Source organism: Limulus polyphemus, unplaced genomic scaffold (assembly GCF_000517525.1).
Source record: "Limulus polyphemus unplaced genomic scaffold, Limulus_polyphemus-2.1.2 Scaffold700, whole genome shotgun sequence".
NCBI classification, from domain to species: Eukaryota; Metazoa; Arthropoda; class Merostomata; order Xiphosura; family Limulidae; genus Limulus; species Limulus polyphemus.
In genome coordinates this window covers 355,940-375,292 of record NW_013666310.1, presented here as the reverse complement: position 1 = coordinate 375,292, position 19,353 = coordinate 355,940, and the positions used below count along the sequence as shown (strand labels likewise).

The following is a 19,353-nucleotide window of genomic DNA, read 5'->3' as shown; positions in this document are numbered from 1 at the left end:
TTGGATAGGCAACATGTGAAAAGAAAATGCAGGAGAAAAACATTGCTTTACAAACCTAAGTAGTTAATAATAAAAAAAAAAAAATTGATATTTTGCGTATGAAAGTATTGTAATGTATAATCATAATCTGCCAAATTTCATTAACATACACTTACTAATTTAATAGTTAAAGTATGAAAACTATAATAAGCACAAAATGGTTATGAGGTCGGTCCCAGGGACCAAGCCCATGCTGAAAGAGTTAAAACACATTTTACCATGAACACGATGTATTTAATTGAAGTCTTACTTCTAATTTCATATTGTTCAATAATACAGAACTTAAGGAGTTGAACAGAAAGAACTAGAAAGTAAATAAAACAAACACCCAAGTATACAATCCAAAAACTAGTCTACACCCAAAAGCAGCTGGGTCAAAGAAAAAGAGATGGGAATTAGCATTGGCTAGCTGCGAAAACACTGGTTTGTTTTATCATTTAGCAAGTAATTATCAAAGGCCACAGATGCTTTTCTTCCAAATGATATTCTAGATATGATAATGAATATTTAGATCAATCGCATATTACCGCACATAGTTCTTGTCCATCTTTCAGTGGGATCCCTCAAGTTTAAAGCAACAAAAACAGCATGTTGAAACAGTTTTAATTTTTGTAATGATTTTTTCTTTTCATATTAAGAAATGTAATTATTATCACACGCACATATCTAAAATTTGATTGTACTTAAAAAAATATGAAATCAAAAATACCGTAGTCTACGAGATGTTACACAGCTGCCAACACTAAACATGACTGAACAGGGTACATAGGGATCAAAGCCGGAGCAAACATCACATACAAAATACAATTTACAGAATGTCCTACAACATATATTGGAGAAACTGGTTATCCCTCACACGTACAGTTTTGCAAACACTTTAATGAAATTAAAAATATCACACACAAAAAAAGTCTTAGCTGAACAATTTGTAAAATGTCATGACTCGCCTACAGCTATTTACTTAAAATTTTAGCAAACTGTGAAACATTTTACTAAGGGGAAAAAACAACTATTATGAACCATAATAAATGTGACTGATTTTTTAAAACTAAAAGACTATTGTAAAGGTTTAGTTTCATTTTTGGATTGTTAATTCAGACCTCTCTCATGTTTTTCGAACTACTCATTCTTATACAAAGTTCTTTCTATTGTTTATTTAAATTTAATTATTTTTTGACTGTACTCACTGAAACTGAGACAAATGTATCAATAGTAATGCATTATTTAAAAAAACTCATTTCACACTATTATTATTATTTATCCCGCTTGGATAAATATATTATTTTTCTACTTTCCTTGCATCCATCACATTGTTTTATTGCACTATGTTCTTTCTGTAACACACCATTTAATTGCAGTCACCAGAATAGAAAACACTTAGCCCTTAAGAAAAGAAACCGAAACAATGGTTAAAAATTTTTATCTGGTGTTTGTGGTTGTAATTTTTATAATGATTTCTAACATCCCATCTGCATTTAAACACCTTAATTCGAATAAATGAAATGGGATTACTGCAGTTAATTGCTGACAATAGAGATATTGATCACAAGTCTCCATTTTTCAATTTATTGGAGACTACAGATGGGAAAAAAACCTGTTGATGGAACTGCCCATTCCATAAAGCAGCTAACAAGACAATAAGTCTGACTGGATATGAAAAATTTATCAAAAATGTGTAAGAAAATGTTTTTCCATGCATAAAATTTAGACAGAGGTATAGTACTGTACACCAGGGAAATATGTACGGATATACCGTATTTATACAAAATTCTTTTGAGAAAGAAAAAACTATAGCTATTTATATCTGTAGTGTTTATACAACAAATGAAGCAAAAAAGTTTGTTCTTCATTATCATTCTAGACACAGACAGAAAGAAACTGCCAAATTAATCTTTATTTCAGCTGCTAAGCATAGACAGGACAGGTAAGATTTTATTTAAACAGAGGAAGAAAAAGACATTTAAAAAAATGTAGTGATATAATGTAGGATTGAAAAATGCTAGAAAAAGACTACAGACTACCTCACCTACCTAAATAATTTATCATAAAATTGAAAGAAAGTTGGTTTTATTCATCATAATTCCAAGTACAGTTGCAGCAGCTGTCAGATATTTCAGCTGATAATCTTACAATTATAAGTAAAAGAATGACTTACGAAAATAAAACTAACAGAAATGTCAAGAATGACCAGCCTTATATTCTCAATGACACTAGTGACTGTTTTACCGAATATTTGAATGAGTAGATATAAAGCACCTTGAGATGGTAAAAAATAAATTATGAACCACTGTGTTTTCAAAACTTGAATTCTTTGATGTTTTAATTATACAATCTATAAATATTTATTTAACATAATAAAGAAAAAAAAAATTTGTAAAGAAAACAAACAAACCTTTAACAAATAATTTTACTTGTTAATTAAATAGGAAAATAACACATAACTAATTCCTAGTTTTAACTTAATATGTTACTGATTGACTGAAAAAATAAAATGTAACTTGAAAGTATGAACACACCTTGTATTTCATCTTGGGGCACGAATGAATGTAAAATCCCATATAATAATAGCGTATGCCTGGAGCTTCTCGATGTAGTTCTCTACAGAATGCTATTTCTCTGAATGGAAAAAAAATAAATAAAAGTTATTCATAAAATAACAGAACTATTTCATATCTCCTCAGAAAATTATTTCCAATAGATATATATATAGTGCTATTTGATTATTTTACATCTCGATGCCTATTAGTTTTGTCTGTTTCATTGAAGAAAAAAAGAACAAATTTGGTAGTATAATAAAGAAACAGTCCCTTTATATTAATGAACCCAATATATAAATAAAGGAATCATTAAAGTTAAGCACGTTCACTAGTATTTCTAAGACCAGAACTTAGAGACATTATCCACACACACATCTAAACAAATGTTTTTATTTAGGCTAGTTAATGAAAAATGTATGCCATTTTATAAATTTATCTCTAACTTCAAAGCTCTCTTTAATAATCCCTTTAATCAATTGAAATACAGGATGTTTCAATTTCAAACTTCTTACAAGTGTCTTTAACTAACACTACTTCAATGTAACTGATAAAATGACTAAATTTAAGGGTTCATCCTATGATGATTCATTTTTAATTTAAACTTTTTTTCCAAAATGATAATGCATCTTTGCATATAGGTGATGAATGCAAAACACAGTGCACTACATCAAATACAAACCAAATATCAGAGTTAACTCTAGAACTTCAATAGCTTTAATAGTAATTTTGGGTAGAGAAATGTTAATCAGTCAAACTTACCCTCAGAGTAAACCCACACATCTTTAAAGGGTATGAATTACAAGTATACAACCAATATCACCAGCTTTTAAAATAGTTCGGTTACAGAAGTACACTGACACATTTCAGTACACTGTCTTGAAAAAAATAGTATTGTTATATACTCAACATTTTACTTTTACTGCATAGCTAGTAGAACACTCAAATTACTTTCCTTAAAACCTGGGTGTGATAAAAATGGTTTTAGTAGGGTACAATGAAACATCTTTTGCTCATTAGCACTTCAAATCAAAAAGAGAAAGAAATTTCTGTGTTCGAAGCTTATGTAATTAAAGATTTCTATTATAGATGTTAGAATCTAAAAAGGGATGCATAAAGACTTATCATAAGATAATATTAAATAAGGATTTTATATGAAACTATTACCTTAAAGCAGCATATGTACCAAGAGAGAGAAAGCTGTAGTCTGGATCATAGAAGAAGTAAACTGACGAAACACAAGAGACCAAAATGTCTAAAACACCCACTGCAATCAACTTGCCATCCAGCCAGTACTGTTGATGAAATGACCCATATCCACAAGAAGGACCATTGGGCTTTGATTCCACCTTGAAACAAACCTCTACAGTTTACTTCTAACTATCAGTATCAGTTAATTAATGGAACATGTAAAAAAAATCCTTTAAAACAGACTACCTACAAACGTTGTGATAAAGGTATATAAAAATGTATTAACATCCTGCAGATTAAAGATCACAATGGTGTCTTTTACTAGTCAATGTCTATAGAATGGTGCATTACACAAAGAAAAAATGTTTGACTAAACCCATACTTTAGCCTACTTTAGAAGGCATTTGTTTCAATTATTTACAAAGAATTATACCTTAAATTGAAAAACAATTTAACAAATTAAATTCTAATATTTACTCTAAAAATCCAAAAGTTTTAAAACTAATGAGAAACCATGAAAACATATGAAATAAGTGTTTAATTATTTGAAAAATTGCCAAAACATGTAGAAGATTTTGAAAACACATCTAAAATATAACTATATATTCCATATAAATGATAGATTACACTTAAAAAGCATTTGTTAAACCATTGGCTTAACATTCTAAAAACCAGCTGGCAATTTATAAAATGTTCTGCAATGCTTTTGATGTGCATGTCTTAATCAATGTCCATACAGAAGTCATAAGTTTAATGTGACTAGCATTCATGAAAGTTACCTGTTTCAAAAACCTGTGTTAATATTAAAGTCATCAGTTTGACAAGACCAGCTCTTATGGAGGATATGATATTATTTGTATTAATGTAAAAACTATCTGGAGACCAAACGCATTTTACAGCCATAGCATACGTAATGCACATTTGGATCTTCCTGCTCATTCATCACAATTTAACCGACCTTTCTGACTCAACCGATGCTGGATATCACAATGCTGCTCTGATCCCCTCCGACTTTCTTCACGGCTTCCCGATGCCAACAAAATTCATGATTTAAAACAAAAATTAAAAGATAAATGAAAATTCACTGAAAGAAATAAAACTCACGCACGGGGTTGAAGGGGAACGAAAGTCCCCAAGCACCCCAGTTGGGAAGGGCAGACAAACCTAAAAACTTGTTTTCTCTTCCTTCAAACTAAATAACTGCCACGGTTAGTTTTTTGTTTATTTTTTTTAAACTATTTGGAGAACTTGATCAATGTACATGCAAAAAAAATCACCTGCTTAATGTTTTATTCACATTCATGTAGATGTAATCTGGCTAATGTTATCATTATAAAAGTTTATAAAACTGAAATCATTGTGCAACAGCTTGAAGTAGTGAATGAATGCAACAGTGTGTGTTTGAAAAATAAGCATATACATAATAAAAATAATCAATTTTTATGTTCTGGATTAATATACACAATATCAAAAATAATCAAATAATGAACTAAAAATCATCCATAATATTTCAACACAAAATGAAATGTGGTGAAATGTTTAGCACACACACACACACATCACTCCAAAGTAAAAGCTAAGTTATTTCTCAAAAATAACTCATTTTAAAATTTATATATTTCTATCAGCTTTCTTTCACATCACACACTTTATTAAACATGAGTTTTATGAAGTTTGTTCTTATATTACAGGTTACACATTTACATTTTCTGTAACAATTAATTTTAATAATCAATGTATAAAACAATAAAAATCAACAAATATAATGTCTAGAAATTTCAACATCCAAAATTATAAAATAATTAAAATATCCATTAAAATATTGGTTCCAGTATTTAACAGAATAGTATATTTGATGATGACCATAATTAATGTTTCATTGTGTTCTTTACTGTTAGCCACATATAACCTAATCATGATAAAAATAGTTTCATATGAAACTAGAACATGTATGATACACTAGTCATGAATTTTAGTTTAAATTAACCAAACTTCTACATAAACAGAACCAATATCATATATATATATATATATATATTAGGCCTGAAGTGCTTTATTTCAAAATTCTGTTAAGATTGTTGTTAAAGTGATGTCCAATGAGAACTATCCTATCCTGTTTATTAGTTAAACAAGAAATTAATTTGGATTTATAAATGTTGAAATATTTAAAAAATTGTAAATGATCCATTAAAAGCTCTTTACTTTTATATTTCTAATATGGTTATATACCTAAAACTAATTACTAAACTTTTGTATGAAACCCATATGAATAATATATATATAAATATACTAAATGGAAATATAGCATAATTATATTATTTGACATCAAAATTAAATAGTTAATTATGTCATACACATGTAAACAATCAGAAATAATGATGTTTTAAGTTTCAGGTACCTTATCAACAGATTAACAATGGCTTTTGAGCTCAATATCTAAAATAATCTTCAAACTACCTGTAATGGAGAAGTTACAAGAAAGTCTGAGAAGGATTTTTGGTCACAATCAAATTCCGTTTCCTTGTGGATGATCATCTGATATTTCTTGAAAATATTGTGTGTTATTTTGAAGTCCTTTTTAAATTCTGATGAAAGAGGAGATGATCGAACTAACCTTACCTACAACACATAAAAAAAACAGAAAAATCTAGGCACATCATTACAACAGAGATAATTCTGTTTAAAAGAAAAATTATCAAAGTACAACAGAGACCATTTATAACTTTTCAAAGACACAAGGTCAAATATTTGTGTTTTACTTCAATCCATTTCTAAATCAATTCTAATCCAAAACTGGAGGTTTAACAGATACTGTAAATGTACAAAACAAATCCGTGGATGAGCCAACATTTTGAATTTTAGCTCTAAAATGGAAGGATTTGAAAATCCAATTTTTCTTGATAATTTTATAGAAGTGAATTCCAAAATCATAGACAAAAGTGCATCACAATTATTATTACAATATTTAAGGATCAAAGAGTTCACATGTTATTTCAGTCTGGAATGAAGACTTTTTTTTCATTTAACAAAGGCATCAACAGACTTTCTTGTTAATAATGATGTGCCCAGAAGTGGATCAACTATGTGTAAGATATGTATCAAAATACCTCAAAAGGGTTTCTGACAAGAAATCGTAAAAACTGATTTTCTGGACACTTCGTTGGTGGGTCTTTATGAATTGTCATTTGATACTTCTTGTAGACAGAATAAGACTCATCAAATGTTCTTTGAAATTCAACACCAGGAGGACTTGTTTGTACCAACAAAATCTATGCAACAAAACATATGAAAGAAGAATGTAACTAATAGCTGATATACACTCCAGTTTAGGATACAGAAATAAAACTCGGCATATTCCTAATTATACACAAATGCCTCTCAGTTTTTACATGCAAGAACAGAATAATTATTGTTTTTTAACAAAAGATTATTTTTTTGAGATATAACTTTCACATAAACACAGATAAGGATTATGATAAAAGTCAAGAGTTTGAAAGTTTTAGAAGCCTAATATTTGAAGCAAATGGACTACAAAGTGTTTTGGTAAATTATTTTCCCCTATATCTGCTTACATACTAAATGCATTCATAGTATAAGCAATAACTTCTTTTGTAAAAAAGTTGCCTATTTTAACTTAAGACTTTACTAAACGCTATGGAGTTAAACTTAAAATTATCCCTACCCATACTGGGAATTTCTTTCTTCTCAACAACAACAACAACAACAAAAGAAAGAAAGAAAGACTAAAACCCAGTAAAAGGGGATGATGTGAAAACCTCAAATTCTCACTTTTCTGTGATACAGCATCTCATGCTTGTAATACCAAGTAGTAAGTAGGTGGACTCCGGACGGGGTGGGCATCCCTCCTGTGACAATCACTCACAGTGTTTATTAGGGGCTGTTATGTGATTGGTGCCCTATTCAATGTGTCATTATGATTGGGGATAATAACAATAATAAAAGATGATTAAAAAACTTTTGGAAGTGTCCACTGCTCATGGAGTAATAACTGTTATAGACAGAGAACTGAGACAGGTATGATCACAACAGATATCAGAGATGCAAAACTAGGGCAGCTTTCATCACCTAATGAATGATCTGGAAAAATTTTATCATATCATAACAGACTCCTCAAGACCAACATTACCATTCATAGTGTCCTGATTAGCAGTGCACTTGAAATGAGTAATTTTGGGTTTGATCTAATGATCAAAGAGACAGACCCCGTTTCCAATCTCATTTCTAAATTTATCCTTGACACTGCTCTGATTTCTCTCTTGGCTGGAAGATCATATCTCCCTGGATACTTTTTTACCAGATATTTTAGCATCCTTCCTGGGCCTCTCTTGCAAGAGGAATCTATCTTACCAAGCTCAAATAGATCTTTGATATCTTGTTTGAATTCATGGATGGTTTTCCAGCTGTACATTTGGCCTCTGCATTGTTGAGTTGCCCACCCACATGGGAATGAGAAATCAAGTTTGTAGTCATTTGGGACAAAGCTGTACATGTTCTCTTTACCATTCCTGACGTCACCAATACCCAATTCCCCAGTCTGCGCCATAAATAGGGCTCTCATGATCGCAAAGGATCGAATGTCATGTGACTCAACCTCATTCTTCTCATCGGCATCAGACACATTACATTGTGCTTTCCACCTACGGTGTCTCCACCACAGCTGTGCCTGTGTCAGGATTCTCACACCAGTCAACAGTCCAAACCAAGGATTGACCCAACTTGAGCTCTGTCGCAACCACTTTCCCCATCTGTTGATTCTTGATCTTCTGTGTCACTGTCATTGCTCAGCAATGCATCAAATTTACCTTCATATGTATCATCTTCACTTTCAGTCTTAGACTTCTTCCTCTGCATCTTCTCCCTGGGGTGCTCCAGAATTCAAGATGCATCAGTTAGTTCCCAGACTGATGTCCACATGAATTTCAAGTCCAATGCTCAAGTAAGCATAAGCATGGATTGAGAAATCTGATATATCAGAAAGAATTAGTCTTCGATCAGCAGGAACAGAGAAGTTGTCAACTGGGTCATCATAGATAAAAAAACATGTCATTGGTTCGCTTGATAAACTTGTTAAGCTGGCCTTCTATCATGGCTATGCCTTCAGTCAACAGCTGCAGCTGCTTGCAGTCATGCTCAATAAGTTCAGCAACACAGTTGAGCATTCCACCATAAGACATCAACAGAGTAATGTCTTTTGCAGACATCGTGCAATTATTCCTTTCGATCAGCCATGACTTGATGGCCTGTATTGCCATGGCAAAGTGCGACTGTCCACCTGGTGTCTATATGGATCCTGTGCATATAGCACAATGCTGGAAGGAGGAGCAACACCAGTACATTTTGATTACACCTCGCACTATCGCTCTACTTGTTGATTCTATTGATACCCGAAAGATCATTTTTCAGACAAAGCAAAATCACCTCCATCACAGACATGACCGCTACTGCATTTTGTTTGTTATCCTCACTGGAGATATGATCAAAATACACCTTCTGCAACAGGTGAGGCTGCCCCTTGCTCTTCTCTGGCAGGGGATTATCTCTTAGTACTCTACATTTGCATCATTCCTCTATTCCCATAATGGTTGACTGTTTTTTTCCCTGAAGTACATGGGATCAAGCTTCATCTTGAAATCTATTACTACTAAGGCTTTGTCACATATGCCCATGACTTCGCTGAGGTTCTTGATCTAGGATTACACATTTTCAGTCTAAAGTTGCTGATTTTGGGTGTGCATTCGATGTTTCAGGAAGATTTTAGCTTTATGTACAATATTGTTGATAATGGAGAGAAGATGAGTTATCTTTTTGTTCAAATTCCTTCTTCAACTCATCAAAAAAGTGAAATGGTGACAGACAGCTTCTGCAATTGACTTCCTTGTTGGCATCTTGCTGGTTTGCTGTTCCTAGCCCAAAGGAAATGTCATGAGTAGCACCAACATTGCCTTCACTAGCAATATGGTTATCATATTCATACTTTAGAAATGAGCGAGCGAGCTCTGCCTGTTGCAAGAATCCTTTGCTCTTTGCACCAGAATGAATTTCTGCCTCAATCATTCTCCTAGTAACCTTGAAGGTATCACTGACCAGGAAACCTGTGACATAATCCTTGGCCTTGTGGAGCTTCATATTTCCGTTAGTTAAGGTGGCCATCAGGTGGAAAAATGGTCACCTTAACAGCGGATCTGCTTCTGGTATTCACTCATAGTTCCTAGCTGCTTTTGCATTGTACTAGGGGAAAAGTTGTTTTTGTCATCAAAGACAACCTTTTTGTAGCCCCTAGACAAGTAGAACATATTATCTGGTGAAAGAATAAAAGAAACTGCAGTGTTAACTGTGTTTTTATGGAAATACTGTAAAGTTTGTGTCTGCTTCATAAGCTGCTCCCCCTGTAACAGCACCTTGAAGTCTCCACATCTGGAAGCAAAACTATCGGCACTCATCGACAAAACTTCAATGTCACTGGTATCTAAACATTGCAATTCTCGTGGAGTAACACTGGAGCAAATCAGTGCATGTACTACTTTCTTCTCAATGGAATTCTTCTTGGCACAACTGTAGCATGTAATGGCATTCACCATAATATCTCTCTCTCTTGCCACCATCAGATAATGGATGGTTGCTAGGTAGAAACTCCATTGTCTCAGAAGAAACCTGCTGGCAGAAATGTTCAAGTAAAACATCTGCAGCAGGCCCATATAACATGCCTGCTATCCACTGCAAGATGTCCTTGAAGAATCTGATGACTGACCCTTCTTTTTCTTTCCAGCTATGTATAATCTTTTATCTTCTCCAAATCAAGCACAATCAGAAGCTCCCTGACAGATATACGAGTTTGTTCTTTCCACTGCACTTTGGAGACATCTTCACGACACTGCCTTTCACTAAGCCTGTCAATTCCTGTCTCTGCTGGCTCAGTAAAAGTGTCTGGTTTATACAGTGCTTTGTTAGCATTATGGCATAATTTTTTGTTTGACACTGTGAAATTTGTCTGTTGTGTGCCTCCTCTCTTTCACCCTACTTTTAATGCAACACGAATCCCATCAGTCCTAAACAAAAACCACTTCCGGCCCAAAAACCTGGACTCTATCTGCAGAAAGTGATGCTTTGCTGGTGGGATATCAAAGGAGTAATTCATTTCAAACTCCTCAATCCACTGCAAATTGTTAATGCAGAGATCCATAGTCAGCCTTCATCAAAAATGCCCTTCACTCATCAATCAGAAAGGTGTTCTTCTTCTCCATGACAATGCACATCCACACGTGGCATGTTTGACGCAACTCACGATTATGGAGTTGGATTGGGAAGTTCTCCCCCACCCACCATATTCTACAGATATGGCACCATCAGATTACCATCTTTTTTGTTCGCTGCAACACCATCTTAATGGGAAAACGTATACAAATGTGGAAGGTGTTAAAGAGGACATAAACGCGTTATTTGCTCAAAGCCAAGTGACTTCTTTAATCAGGACATCAACAACCTGATTGTAAGACAGAAAAGCATCATTGATAAGAATGGAGACTATTTCAATTAATAAATGTTTTGTTTTGATATACAAGTTGTTTGGGTTTTTCATCTAAAAAAAGCAACATTAATTATTTTGTAAATTTTATAGTTAAAACTAAGGAAGATAATGTTAAAAATTCTTATATAGCATTTTTGATACTTACTGATTACTTTTACACTTAAAATTAATTAAAAATCTTTTATGCAAATCCATAAAAACAATCATTTGAGGATGAGTCTAAATACTTTATATCTTAGCAAGTTCCTTGGAGATTTGATAATTTTTTTAAAGTTTCTCATAAATTTCATAGGTTCAATATCAAATTCTAAGCCACAATAACAGAGAAAACAAAATTATATATTATTTGATGACCTATGCCAAGTTTTTTTTTATCTTTAGTTTGGTAAAAGAATAAAAATAAAATTCTTATTATTCCCAGTAAGTTTCTAGTTAACAATTCCTGATGAGTTAAAAATATTTTCAATACCAGAGCTAACTATTAAGACAGTTCTTTACCTTACAAACTTCAAGCTCATTCTTTCATGTTGTAAGTCTCATAATTATTATTTATGAACAAATTAAAAGTGTGTTAATTAGTCAGGAAGAGGAGACATACAGATATGATTATCTGAAGATAGTTATCAGTCGTAATTACAATTTCTTAGATAATGTTTCTTTTATTGGTATATCTTTAAAATCACAAGTATCTATAAAAAATAAAAATATCTTTGAAAAATGGTTTTCAAACTTCCTTTTGTATAAGTGGTGTTTGGGTGAATAAGTATGACATAGATATGTAACTGTTGGTGGAAACAGATTACTTTGGAATGTGGGCATGGCATCTACCAGAAAGGAGAAAGAAATAAGCTCCTTCTTGAAATGTTAACTGTTGTAAAATGATACTAATGTTTAGACTTTGACCTTGTATTTGTAGAAGCTTGTCTAGATTGTTGTAGAGGTTCTGAGACAAAACTGAACAAAAACATACGCAATCAAATCTAAGGCATTTCAACTGCACATGTATCACGTGCAACAAATTGAAGTTTTAATTGTTTGTTTCAAAGGTTTCTTTCCTAATAGAGGAATAATAACTTGGATAATATAAAACTTTGAATTATAATATATTTGATAATGCTAATTTCATTAAAATATATTGACAGTAAATTGGTTTAATTAAGTTTTGAATGTAACTCAGTAACACTTCGTGCTACATTTTTTATAAGGTTAATTAAATTTTGAATGTAACACTGCAACCTGCACAGAAAGGTGTTTAAAGGGTTAACTACTACACCATACTCAGCACCAGGAAACTTTGAAATCATAAACTACTGTATTAACACTTACAAGTGTTAATAGCTTATGTAATCACTTGCAGTGCATAATGTAATTACAAGTTCTTGAAATTATATGAAATATATACATTACTACATAAGAATCTAAAATAAAACTTAAAACACCTTAATGTAACACTAGGTTGATTCTATTGTAAAACAAATCATGAAAAAAGTTCAGAAATTAATGAGATTTTTTTAAATGTCTACTAAATAGTTACCTCCAACCTGTGTGCAGGATTTTCTGGTAAAGGTGCTTTTAAAAAATCTTCAAGTGATTTTGACTCATTAACGGAGTTTTGATCCTACAATCAAAAATATAAGACATGAAAATATTTCAGTTTGTATAAAGGTATATTTTATATAAATTATATCTATCAGAAGAATCCATATTTTTTGTTACCAAGTCCTTAAACTTTAATGTTACATTCAATAAATGTTTTAAAATGCTTAATGGTTGCCTCTTACAACAACTTAAGTATAAGAATACATGGAAAAAATCAGAAATGAAAGCAAGTATGGAAATCATGAATTACATTTCATGTATGTTCTTAAATTTTATCACCTGATGATATAATTTTTGCTTAATGAGTCACAAGCATATAATAAAATTTTGAACAAAGCATATCAATCTGCATTAATATCTACTGATGATTAGTATAAATTTCTACAAGTGACTTATTACTAGATTTATCTATTTTTATTGGATCTAATAAAAGAATGCGACTTCTTCCCAAACCAATAAAACAAACATAATTTTTGTATTTTTAACTATGTCTAACTAATAAATTTTGGCATATTAGTTCAGCCAAATAATAAGCTCTGCTACAACATGTTAAAAAAACACACAAAAGAGAAGTGTGAGTACCATTAAAATTATAAAAAGTAGTGTGTAAAAACAGGTAAGTTATTAAACATTTTGTTATAGCTGTTTAAAGTTAACATTTTCCTAAATTGAAAAAGTATTTCCAATTATACTTACCTCCTCTCACACTTATAGCTATTTCTCAACTGCCAGGGTTTCATCTTTGCCCACCTAAGCATTTGTCTGAATTTTTCTCGCTTGCTCCAGTCTTTTATAGCCCACCCAATTGCCCTTTGGCAATATATGTCTCGTGATACTCTCCACCTACGTCAATGCACACTCTATCCTGGTACTGGATATAAGCACACCATTCAGATAATTTTATCACTTTTCGAGACTGATACTATCTCAGTCTCTAACACCAGCTCTTACTGGAGACGAAGGATAGGAGAGTGTCAGCAGAGGTAAGTATTATTGGAAATACATTTTCAATTTAGGAAAATGTCAACTTCCAAAACATACATACCTCCACTCCCACTTATAGCTAGAGGGTATTATCCATACAGAAAGCATCTACATAGATCATGGGTGTACCAAGATAAGAGTGGTACCCAAGTGGGGGAACCGCACTACATCTAGAACAGGTATGCTCTTCAGCCTGAACTTAGTCCCTGTAGCAAGGGTGGATTGTACGAGTAATCACCACTATAGGCTAGCCTCAACCAGATTGTTGAGGTTTCACTAATCAAGGTTGGAATTAAGGGGTCTTGGTCCCTTTATTCCACGTTGGTGGCTAGGGCATTGGACTGTAACATTATATATAGATATACTTTTGACTGGGTCCCAACCCGTAGCCATAGAGTGATGCATTCCTAACCACCGGAAGGTGCACCATATCTGATCATGACTGCCTCCACAGAAAAAGAGTATAAAAAGAAGTGGAAGAGTTGAACACACCAGAAGGGACTGCAGAAGCAGAAACCTGGGCAAAGTTTCCAATCTAGTGCGATCAACAGGATCTGACAATGGGTTTAAACAAATCAAATTTCTTGCCAAGGGTAACATATGAAATGGAGAGAAGGTTGAGTGCAGTAATCCCATCATGTCCAGATGGAAAGCATCTATTGCCAAGGCCCAAAGATGAGGTACTGGAGACCAAATTGCCAGTAGTAGGGTAATTCAATGAGAGGACAACCCACCAATTAGAGCTGAAAAATGAAAGCCAATCTAAATGAACCTTGCAATGCAACATCTATTCTGTCAATAGTTGGATTTAGACAATTGACCTGCTACCACAGGCATCACCTGGTGGACAAAGCAAGCTAAAAGGGTGATAAGACACCACCACAGAGAAGTCAGAGTGAAGCCTGACATGTTACCCCTTAAGAAGCCCAGAGCATGAGAATTTGCCTGTAGAAGAGCAAGAAGGATGAAAACATTGTGTAGGGAATCTGTCATCAATGTATAGACTCTAGTTTTCTTGAGTGGTGGTATATGTACCTCATCCCTGAAGCAAAGCATTCATGAAAAGAATGGAACTTTGAATGAGGTGGCAGTAGAGGAACCTAAATTTTAGTATCATCCCAACTTAACAACCCCCTCGAGATCGAAGAATGATCCCGACTAAGGAATCCAGGAAACAGATGTGTACTACCCCTAGTTGCTTAAAGACCAATAAAAGGATCGTTTGTGTTCTTGCCCCAAAGGTATGAAGGATTCAAGTGATACCCACATTCCCAGAAGAGAAAGAACCATCTGTGCAGTGGGAGAAGTGAGTAGGAGTGTGGCATCCTATTCTGTTGTGTTGAGCACAATGGGAGACAGCTGAGCTTGACTGAGAGATGAGATGAAAAATAAAAATACTCAGACTGATGACATGTTGAATAGGAGCAAGAATAGATGTTGCAGTCCCAAAAGAGAAGCTTGCCTGGGTTGTACCTGAAAGCAGAATCAGGATGTTATTGTCTAACAATTGATGAGATGTTGTCAGCAGTAACCAGTCATCCATGGAATGGTGTGTACACAATACAATGGAATGAAGGGGATGAGAAAACTCGTGCAATACAGCAGAACCCATGTTAAGCCTATGCAAGGCCAAATAAAAAAAACAGAACTGCATTACCTGACCCTTGTACACCACAAATGCCGATAGTGGAGGGACTCCACCATTAAGGCAAAGCACAGATAGGAACAAACTACAACTAAGTTATACATTTACAATCCCAGTAAAAAAATCAACACAGATTGAGGAATGATGATTAACTTGTGAACCATGGAGAATCTAGACAGTGATATAGACAAAGAAGATTGATGACAGGACATCAATTTCGTGTCTTCATAGGCTCAACAACTAACAGGAATAAAAACTCTGAAGAACTAGCCTGACTCACTTACTACCCCCAGACCAACCAGACTCAGATAACCCTAGAACTAAGTTCCAAGTGAACTGTGGGAGATGTAAACCTACGGGTTGGGTGGATAATAATGGGGAAGATGTGAACTAAACAACCAATTGTGACTGAAGGACCCACAGAGCTTCTGGACCATTGGGTAAGATTACCACATGTCCAGAAAATCTTGGAACCAGGCCCCCACAGCACCTGAAGGTATACAATAATCATCAATGCTGCTGGCAATCCAACTAAGCAGTGGAAACCTTGGATATAGACACAATCTATTCTAAGTACCAATGTACCAAGGTGCTGATGTTGAGGATCGGTACTCACAAATAGGGGCAGAACTATGACCCCTCTGTAGAAGCCGATGAAATTAGAGACTCCAACAACAACCAGGAGGAATATAGAAGCTGAAAATTCAACCAATGCGCATGTTAACAATGGATCCAGCTCGCCCTCAATGAAACTGGTGATCCTGAGTCTTCTAACAAAGAGAAGTGAAAAGAAACAAAATGATGAAAGCGAATTGTAAGTCTTTTGGACTTGCTCTGTCCCCTCAGGGGACATAGACCTATACAAGTGAACTACAAACTCCACCTTAAAACCACAAAATTCGAGAGGCAGAACAATGCCTCCACCTAGTGGTGGTAGGTGAAATCACAAAGTTCCGACAACATGTTAGATAGGCCGTAACTGTCCCTTCACGCAACTAAGTAGTAAACCTTCCAATATGACCAACAATTTCCAAATATGGAGAGAAAAAAATTGCTCCAAGACCTTTCAGCCATCAAATAAGTTGCAGGCTCAAGAGCAACCGTGAAAAAGCCCAAAACATTACACACTCGAAGAACCAACAAAAGAAAAACAAATCAAAGGCAGCTTATTCCAAAGCCTCCTTTTCGTTCTTCATTATTCATTTAAAGACTGTGGTGATTATCATTGATTGAAACAGCATCTTGTGAGGTAAAGTAATTGTTTTGGAAGAGCAAAACAACTACAGGCCATCTGCCGCATCCACCCTAAGAAATCAAATCTCAGTGCTGCGAGTCCTTAAACTTACTACTGACCCACAGGGGGGCTGAAAACCCAACAGACTAACATGAAGCACAGAAAAAAGCGAATTCAAAGTCTCTCTAAAATGCAGCCTCAGTACCCTCCCGAGGACCACCACCGGTCCAAATACATGTCTTCATCTCACTACGAATAAGATCACTGACAGTCTCAACTGACCAAGTGTACTAGATTACTGAAAAAAGTAAAATTTAATGATGGGTGACATATTTGTTTGTATTAATGTATAAGATATTAAAGTCTACAATATACCTTCATTTCATGGTCTTCACCTTTAACTTTCTTCCTTAATTTCTGTTGTTTTTTTTCTCTTCTTAAAACTTTGGCTTTTTTGCATAATGGCTTGGTTGGATCGGGTCCTTGTCCTGTAGGTATGTATATAGACAATTATCAATGTATGGAAATTATATTTAATAAATTAAAATGATCAGCAAAATTTAATGCTTTCAATTATGTACAATCATTATGTTTTATAAAATAACAGCTAACCCACTGTGATAAGTGTTGTATTTTTTGAAAACTTTAAAATTTTATAGATTATAATTCTAAACAAATGTGGTATGCAAATGCCACATACATTACTTTCCTAAAACAAATTTCATAGTTTCGAAATTTGTAATATTTTTCTTTCTAAAATTCAAATTCAGAATATACAAAATCTGGTAATGATCATGTTCTCATTAAGCTCCAGATGTTATAATATGTCACAGGATTTAGCTATGGGAAACTACCTACTATTTTTGAAACTTAGAGTGCTGACTGAAGGATGGAAACAATTTTCAATGAAGGCAACAAACAACTTCAAATTAATATTTGTTTATTCAACCCAATGTTTCAGCTTATGCTATTTTTCAAGGGTCTACAAATATCACAGGTTACAAAAACAAAACTGATTTGAAATGATAGTAACTGAAAAGAACATGAAACTACAAAAATGTAATGGAATGGTGCATCGTGAAGCATAAAAATAAATAATTAAGAATAATAGTATTATAGGGGCCAGCATTTGGATTGAATCAAAAGAGATTCTTTAAATGTTCTGTACAGAAAGTTGTCACAAATCTCTAAAATTTTGATCCTATAAGGTGTCTCATTATTTATGTTGTGTTTGTTGATGTAATGTTCAGAGGTGGCTCCTTTGTTGTCAAGATTTGCAGTGAAACGAATGTGTTCCTTGAAACAATCATGTATTGGATGACTGGATTCACCTACATATGGTGTCATTTTATAGACAGTGTTCCTATGTGTGCAGGATTTCTCTAAGCCATTGGTCTTAGCAAAGCACTTTTTGGGATTTGCATGGGTTGTTTTTATTGAAGGCTGACCGAGTAAGTATATCCTTCAGTTTTTTACTGAGTTTTTGTATGATGTGTATATTCAAACCAGATTTTCTAATCGCTTGATGAAGACAAGTAGTTAAAGGTTCATCCACAAAGGGCATAATCCATGAGACAATGTTTTGATGGGTGGTTTCTTTTTTTGCTGTTGTTTGTTAAAATCATGGAATATCTTAGAAATGTAACTATCTGGATAGCCATTGGAGAACAGTAGCTTTTGAAGTTTCATTCTGGCTTACACCTTACCATCCATGGTGTTGCAGATTTTTTCAATCCTACTAAGTTGACTGATAATGACATTCCATTTGGTAGCTGGTGCGAGTTATAGTGTAGAATAATGGGTTTAACCCTCTCGCAACAGGTTCAGTATAAAATACATGAATTTGTATACACATTTGCACACATTAAGTATTTATACTATATCTTATAATACATTATGTGTATCTTCACAAAATTTGGTAGATTTTAGTAAACATTACAAGTCTTTTGTACTCATAAAACCAATTTTAAACAGGTTCAGTATAAAATACATGAATTTGTATACACATTTGCACACATTAAGTATTTATACTATATCTTATAATACATTATGTGTATCTTCACAAAATTTGGTAGACTTTTAGTAAACATTACAAGTCTTTTGTACTCATAAAACCAATTTTAAACAGGTTCAGTATAAAATACATGAATTTGTACACACATTTGCACACATTAAGTATTTATACTATATCTTATAATACATTATGTGTATCTTCACAAAATTTGGTAGACTTTTAGTAAACATTACTGGTTTTTTGTACTCATAAAATCAATTTTTTTAATAAAGTATTTTTACTAAAGATTTGTTTGTAAATATATTGAGTCTGTTTTGTTACTAGTCCAAGTGAGAAAATTATTTTCATGTTATGGTTAAAAAAACTATTCTTTGTCCCAAAAATCTCAAATCTCTAAAATCTCCTAGATATATTTCAGACGTTTTTTTTCAGAAAAACTTTATATTTTATCTGTTATTTTCTATACCCTAACTCTATACCAAACTCATAACCACACACACACACAAAAAATCAAAATAAATTTAAATTACCATTTTCTTCTTTCTAGAATGACTTCAAATTGTAACA

The 19,353-nt window shown here is 33.4% G+C and overlaps 1 protein-coding gene across 3 annotated transcripts in view; it reads right to left on the bottom strand.

Moving 5' to 3' along the window:
* The window catches only part of LOC106460064 (arginyl-tRNA--protein transferase 1-like), a 49,135-nt gene that overhangs the window by 8,775 nt on the left and 21,007 nt on the right, over window positions 1-19,353 (bottom strand). The window contains exons 7-11 of one of the 3 annotated variants that reach the window (XM_022386679.1): window positions 17,148-17,260; window positions 12,845-12,928; window positions 6,872-7,033; window positions 3,741-3,922; window positions 2,556-2,655 (exon numbers count right to left, since the gene is read on the bottom strand). In XM_022386679.1, coding sequence (XP_022242387.1) covers window positions 2,556-2,655; window positions 3,741-3,922; window positions 6,872-7,033; window positions 12,845-12,928; window positions 17,148-17,260 — 641 coding nt within the window. Of the gene's footprint in view, window positions 1-2,555; window positions 2,656-3,740; window positions 3,923-6,221; window positions 6,384-6,871; window positions 7,034-12,844; window positions 12,929-17,147; window positions 17,261-19,353 lie in introns of all 3 variants that reach the window. The other 2 variants (XM_022386680.1, XM_022386681.1) reach the window with 2 other exon arrangements.